We start from the raw sequence: 7239 nt of genomic DNA, 5'->3' as shown, positions 1-7239 counted from the left end.
TCGTAATTGTTTTACTTCTTTGAGAAAATAAACGAATATTCTTGAATTCCTTAGAAATACGCAAAAAAATGTGAAATAAGATACGGTTGTACTCCTGTCGGTGTTTTGCCAAATGTAATGGCAAAATGTCACTGGGACAATTTTTTGTAAAATTGTGTTTAACTTCTGTAATGCATATTTTGCTCCGTCTGCTGTTCAGGAACTCTGAATAATTAAGTAAACTTATCGGAGGTAAAAAATTAGGTGTCAACATCTCATATATCAATGCAGTTTGGATATAGCATCTTTTAGATCTATCTCATATACGTTTCTTCTTTCCCATAAGAACTTCTTAATTCAAGTTTGTAACGAAGAGAATAATATGTTCCTAAAAATACACTAAAGAAATGAAAGAGAAAGGAAATAGAGCTAGTAGGATAAAATTAAAGGAATCAGTTTAAGGGGGTGGGTCCAATACTGCGTTGGTCTATAAATTGCATGTACAGGTAGTCAACTGTACCAAATAAACGGGAAATAGCATTTTCGAACCATGAGAAAGACATATGTAAATATGTAGTCTAATGCATCTGACTTTAGCCAGAAAAAGAAGAAGAAAAGAAATGCTCTAGAAGAAGAAAATAAAAAAAAAATGGTATGGTTATTTTGGCCGTAGGATAAATATAGTTGTCCTGCACTCCTGCCCTCCCTTTCGGGTACAATTACATTGTTGTAATTACCCTGCAGGTTATCTTATCCACCTTCTTCCTTAATCCTGTTCAGGAGGACAATAAAGATAAATATCGATGCCTCCTTCTTTCTACAATTTTCCGGTAACTCAAGGAGGACAATAACTCCATTATTGTGCTCTCTTCCTTCTCCTCGATCCGGCTGTTTTTCTTTAAAAATATTCCTATTCATTTAGTACCCGATTTGAAAATTTATATAGCTGATCCAACTTATTTCTGATTGAGGTATTCAAAAAAAGCTTATTTATTTTGGAGTTTCTATCCTCTTCATAAACTATCAGGATTTATCACATTAGTTTGAAATTACGACGTTGCTCATCGATACCATTCTTGGTATTCCTCTTAAAACATCTTCACCTTCAAGTTTTAATTGATCATTTCCTGCATGCATGCAACGCATTATGTAATCTCAACCATCACATGCAATCAGGGTGGAGCAACCGAGCAAGGTGGAATGTTCAATGAATTTCCTTTATCGCAAAATTTTACCATGTAAATAGATACTTTTTTATTTCTTCATATATACATATTCTTGAATCACCTTAACATCAAGGTGATTCAGGGTAATTCTTTTAACCTACTTATCAGAATTTGTGGCTCTGTCACGTCAACTGCATGCAAAATGCATTGGTGGCAGAGCGCATTCTCATCTTCCGCACGATCATCATCATCCTCCAACAGGAAGGTTCATTCCGATGATAGCGTGATCGTCACGCGTGGGAGCGGCCGTGGCGTGCTGAAATCAGCACTCTTCGGCACGCGTAGTCGTATCCGTCAAATATCACGTAAGAAGAAGAAGCCCGGGCAACACCACCACAACGACGTCGTAGATGACTGGCGTTCTCAATGTTCGTATGAGAGTTCTCCGGTGGAGGGTCGCCCACCACCGCAGCCTCTCCCTTTGCCGGACTTGGATGTCATACTACGTCAACATCCTAATTTGGTTCAGGCCCCAAGTGTACCACTTCCTTCGCCTAGACATGGAGTTTTGCATCATAAAGGTGGAGAGGAAACGGAAAGGGAAAAAGATAGAGAAAGGACGGATGCTTTCAATGGCGATGCACATAATATTAACAGCGGAACAACGCGAGAGGGGTATGTGAAATTTTCTATAATATTGCACTATTGTTTCTTATAACAACAATCCCAGTGTAATCCCACAAGTGAGATCTGGAGAGGGTAATATGTACGTAGCCTTACCCTTACCTTTATGGGGTGGAGAGGTTGTTTCCGATTAACCCTCGACACTCCTCCTTTATCTGGGATTGGGACCGACAATGCGAACGAGCTCATACCACGGAGTTAATATTGCACTATTGTTTCTTATTTTGCTCAAATGGATCCTTTTCTCATCGCCTCAATTTTTAATGACGTTTGTGTGAATCCAGAAATGCTTCCTAGTTCCTTCTAAGCTGTCTTGTGACTATTAGGTGTCTAAAAAACTTTTCTCGTGAATGAATTGGGCGTTTTACAACCAAATATTTTAGGGGTGTAGTTGGTTGACTCATGATATTTTGAACAATTCTCTAAATATAGAGTACTTTTATGCTTAACTGACTTTGTCTAATTTGGAATCCTGGTAGTTTGATCGAACGAAATATTTTTACTCTGTTTTTCTTCTGTCATGTGATCTTCTTTTTCAGTTTGGGGTTGAAAATTTGCAAAATTAATCACTTTTGGAGGAGATAGTCTAGTTTATTTATGGGTATTTACCCGTGTGAAAGAGAAGGAAAAGGAAAAGTTGGGCAAGGGTTACTTTACTAGGACGTGAATTGAAGTCATACTTCCTTGTGTTTTTCCTTTCCTTTCTTTTCAATTTCGAAGTTTGCAGCCAAATTTTTATATACACGTTTACTTTTTCTCTAGGCATAGCTTGCAACTGGAACTCATTTAGTCAGTTTTATCAGTTGTAGATTATATAGACCTAACAAAACTGTTCTTTGTTTTATATTTCAGCAGACTATTAAGCCAAGATGCTCGAAAGAGAACAGAGCACTCTGCAACTCCGTTGTCCAGGAAGATGCCACCTCGGATGCTGCTTGTCCCCGACAGAATCCCTCCTGATTTCTGGACAAGTGCTCCGACGAGTCCTTATGCAAGTCCTGCACATAGCCATTTAAAAAGTGGCCATGATCATACAATGAGCCCTCTTTTCGTGACACCTCCGAGTGTTTTTCAAGTTTGGTCGGCCCCGGAGATGCCTCCTAATTCGGATGCCCATCATGGTTTAGGTTTCTCTTATAACCATGCTTTTAGTAGTGTTGATAGTTCTCCTCTTCACAGTCCAAGATTAAGTCCTCAGCGAAGATCCAAGAGTCCAAGTGGACCTGCTTCACCTTTACATCAGCCACTACCAAATGATCATCAGAGTCCAATGGCGCGTCGCGAGAGTACTTGTGCTCAAGCCAATGTTCATCCTTTACCCCTTCCTCCTCTAGCTACCCCTCCCGTTTCACCACCTGCCCCTAAAACAGATATAACACCTGTTAAAAGCCAGTGGAAAAAAGGAAAGCTTATTGGTCGTGGGACATTTGGAAGTGTTTACGTAGCATCAAACAGGTATATAAATGTTCTTGATGGATGTCATTGCATATCTCTGTGATGTTATAAATGCTGACTGAATAAAATTTCTTTATAGTATCAGTGTATATAACTTAAGTCCTTCGTAATTTTCTAATGTAGCTTCATGAATTCTTCTTAACCAGGGAAACAGGAGCTTTATGTGCGCTGAAAGAAGTTGAATTATTACCAGATGATCCAAAATCTGCTGAGTCTATAAGGCAACTAGAACAGGTCAGATTTCCTTCATTGAAGCTGAATGTCATTTCAATGAACACATTATCTTTTCCCCATAAGTTTACAAGCTTGAAATGGTTTCAAATTTTTGTAATCTTTATTCTTTATGTTGGTGTAGGAAATCAATGTTCTCAGCCATCTCAAACACCCAAACATTGTCCAGTATTATGGAAGTGAAATAGTAAGAAATTGTTATTCACAACAACTTACAAACTTGACTCATCCTTGCACGTACTCTTTCATGAAAGTGTTTTCTTCGTTGATATTGCAGGTTGATGACAGGTTTTACATTTATCTGGAGTATGTTCATCCTGGGTCAATCAATAAATTTATCCAAGACCATTGTGGAGCAATTACAGAATCCATCGTGAGGAATTTCACACGCCATATTCTTTGCGGGTTAGCTTACTTGCATAGTAAAAAGACCATTCACAGGTAACAATCAGATATTCAACTATGAGAGAAATAAGATATAGAACCTTATGAAGAACAAATTTTGAAATATTTTCTTGTATAGGGACATTAAAGGGGCTAATTTGCTTGTTGATGCTTATGGGGTTGTCAAGCTTGCAGATTTTGGGATGGCTAAGCATGTAAGTTACTCGAATCTCAAATCATTTTTCTATTTGCAGTTTTTTTTTAGTAAAGAATGTTGTTCTATTTAGTAGAATGTAATGATTGATCCATAGATCTTTGTGCTTTACATGGTAAATCTCTTCACAGTGGACTGTTAATATGGGCTTTTAGATGCTTCCTCTTTACCCCCTGTTTGGATGGTGATTTCCCGTGGTTCATTAATGTATGGTTTTGTACGAAATCATATTTGTTTTCATTGTTTTTAAAATTATATGGTATGATGTTGTAAACCCGTGGTTCATCCCATGGTTACATAACCATGAAAAATCCCAATTTTTGTAACCTTTGGTGGTATTTTCGTGATTACGTATTTCATTTTCTCGTTGTACCCCACCCTCCACCATTCACCCCAACCTACCACTCACCACCACCCCACCCCCCGCCCTACCACCCCTACCCTTATCCCACAACCACCCACTACCCCTCACCACCACCAAACCCCACCCCCACAACCACTCACCTCTACCTTACCACCCACTACCCCCACCCTCATCCCACAACCACCACCCCTCCACCACCCATTTCACACCACCACCCAACCCCACCCCTACCCTACCAGCCACTACCCTCACCCTCATCCCACAATCACCCACCTCACACCACTCACCCCTCCACCACCCTCACTCATTACTTACTTATTTTTTAAAGTTTCTATTTTATTCTTTACCTGAGTTTAATTAATATATATAAACTAATTTCTAATTAAGAGTTAAGGGTATTTTAGTAAACTTAAGGGTATTTTGGAGAAATATTAGAGTTTAAACATTCCTCTTTTTTTTTTTTTTTTTTTTTTTTTTTTTTGCAATAACAGCTGTGAATGTCTTTAGATGATTTAATTTTTTTTTTGTTGGGGGGGGGGGGGAGGGGCTACTATATCGAGAATTACTATGTCAAACAAGAACAGTTAGCTTGAGAAAGACAAGAACAATAGTTGCAACAAAATTTTAATGTCGTCACTCTCAGATGTTATTAAAAGATCCTGGAATGACAGACTGGCTGTTGTTATATTTTTCGTTGAACCTTACGTCTTGTTATGCAGCTAAACGGGCACTCAGCTAATCTCTCTTTAAAAGGAAGTCCTTATTGGATGGCCCCTGAGGTACTTACCCTCAACAGCACATGTTTCTAATTATTTTCTCTCACTTCCCACAGCTTATATTTTCTGTTTCCTGCAGCTCTTGCAATCGGTTATGCAGAGGGATAATAGTAGCGATCTTGCCTTAGCTATTGATATATGGAGTTTGGGTTGTACTATAATTGAGATGCTGAATGGCAAACCACCATGGAGTGAATATGAAGCAGTAAGGACTTTATTTCTGCATTTTTAGCTCGTACGTGCTCTTTCCTGACAGAGATCAATTTCATAGCATGCTTCTCTTAGATTCACAGGGCTCCAAGAACTTAGCAAATTAATACTAATCATGCTAAATTTTCTTGTGTCAAGGGGTCATAATTTGTTACTCTAGTTGTGCAGTTGGTATTCCGTTAGACCAAGGCATTAGTGTAATAAAATATCTGATTTCTCCCAACGTACCTTTATTTTTGTCATTGGCCATCTAACAGGGTTAAAGATATCTTTCACCATGTTTAGATTTGCCTTTGGTCGAAACTCAAAATCAAGCTTTGAATCTATCAAATCATTAATTGCTGTTTGAACTTTATAACATCAGAAATGGAGGAATGTCAGGCAGCAGAAATATTAAGGCCACATGAGTCTTTGTTTATAATCTACTTGTGCAAGCTTTGTTTGTATAGTTTCACCAAAGAGCAAGATCGTGCAGTGCCATAATAACCTTTTACAGGTACAAATACATGAAGTTGATTCTATCATTTAATCTAACTATTGTAGGCTGCAGCAATGTTCAAGGTTCTAAAAGATACCCCACCAATACCTGAATCATTATCACCGGAAGGAAAAGATTTCTTGCATTGTTGTTTCCGTAGAAATCCAGCAGAGAGGCCATCAGCTAGCATGTTGCTAGAACATCGATTTGTGAGAATTTCACATCAGCCAGAAGTTCCTTCTTTTGTCCAGCAACTTAACGGCATAAGACTCACAGTATGTACATTCAGTCCCTTCTTCTCCCCCTCCCTTTCCTTTTTTGCTGGTTGTGTTTCTTCATGCCATGAGTATACTTTTGACAGGAAAAGTTGCATTCTCAAAGGGATCAGCTAAGTTATAAACTTGACTCAGTGCATGTATCATTAGAAAGATAGCATCTGGAAAGAGCTGGCAAAGAAGTAAAAGTTGCGATCCAAAGATGGAATACTCAGATGGGCAAATTCACTTTAATGTCTGCCTGCCCCCCGCTATTTTGCTCGTTCAACTCCCATGGTCGTCCCCAGTTCATCCCCCATTAAAGAACAGAGGCATTCTGGGCCGACTACTCTGATTACATGCCCATCTGGTTCAGTGGCTTGGAAGCAAGCTACCTATACTATCTTCCGAAGTTCTAAATAGGTGTACTCATCTTTATTGATGTGGTTTTCTAAAGAGATCAGGACTTTGTGAAAACATTACAGGCCTTTATCAATGTGCTCTATAGATAGATTGGAGCCATAGGGAGTTGGAGCCAGGGGGTACTCCCCCCTCATCAATGTTTAGAACTTGAGAGGAAGATAGGTTTATAGTCCAGGGAAATTGCCCTGCAGAGCTTCGATCTTATCTTTTGTGTATTAATTGAAAAAATTGAGCTTCCACGACAACTATACAGATGCAACGACAAAAATCAATGATACTGAAACCCTTTGAAAGTTGTATGAGTTAACTATCAATCTTTAAAGTACTACGTGATAGCTTATTGTGTAATGTAATAGCAGCTGAATGAATTCAACAAAGCAAAGCTTTGGCAAACATATAACAAAAACTACGCCTCTGTCCAAGCAAGTCGGGGTCAGCTATATGAATCCTCACTATCTAAGTAGGTCCATTTAAATTACTGGAAAAAGCTATTCAAAATACACGGGAGAGTGTTCTATAAGAACAAGTTCTCAATCTAGATAATTAAATGATAAGGAAATACGAAGAAATTTGCATCTAAAAATGTTAAAAATAGTTTTACTCAAAATAAACTTAAGACCT

The 7239-nt window shown here is 38.5% G+C and overlaps 1 protein-coding gene across 1 annotated transcript; it reads left to right on the top strand.

Annotated features, from left to right (window-relative positions):
* Positions 1 to 541: 541 nt before the first annotated feature.
* On the top strand, positions 542 to 6925 carry LOC132622602 (mitogen-activated protein kinase kinase kinase 5-like). Its single transcript, XM_060337229.1, has 10 exons — positions 542 to 1820; positions 2682 to 3284; positions 3431 to 3518; positions 3640 to 3702; positions 3793 to 3956; positions 4039 to 4114; positions 5197 to 5256; positions 5333 to 5458; positions 6007 to 6216; positions 6303 to 6925. Exons 1-10 carry the CDS (start codon positions 1348 to 1350, stop codon positions 6372 to 6374), a joined length of 1935 nt encoding a protein of 644 aa, XP_060193212.1. The 5' UTR covers positions 542 to 1347; the 3' UTR covers positions 6375 to 6925.
* Positions 6926 to 7239: the final 314 nt, after the last annotated feature.

The sequence above is a fragment of the Lycium barbarum genome, chromosome 12 (genome assembly GCF_019175385.1).
Source record: "Lycium barbarum isolate Lr01 chromosome 12, ASM1917538v2, whole genome shotgun sequence".
Taxonomy (NCBI): domain Eukaryota; kingdom Viridiplantae; phylum Streptophyta; class Magnoliopsida; order Solanales; family Solanaceae; genus Lycium; species Lycium barbarum.
Note: the sequence above shows the minus strand (reverse complement) of the source record. Positions and strands in the feature narration are given on the sequence as shown.

Bases quoted from the DNA above. Each gene is read 5' to 3' on its own strand.
- LOC132622602 (XM_060337229.1), top strand. From the start codon at position 1,348: ATGCATTGGTGGCAGAGCGCATTCTCATCTTCCGCACGATCATCATCA. The intron at 1,821-2,681 runs GTATGTGAAATT...TTTATATTTCAG, and splicing joins AGCGGAACAACGCGAGAGGG to CAGACTATTAAGCCAAGATG. The intron at 3,957-4,038 runs GTAACAATCAGA...TTTCTTGTATAG, and splicing joins AGTAAAAAGACCATTCACAG to GGACATTAAAGGGGCTAATT.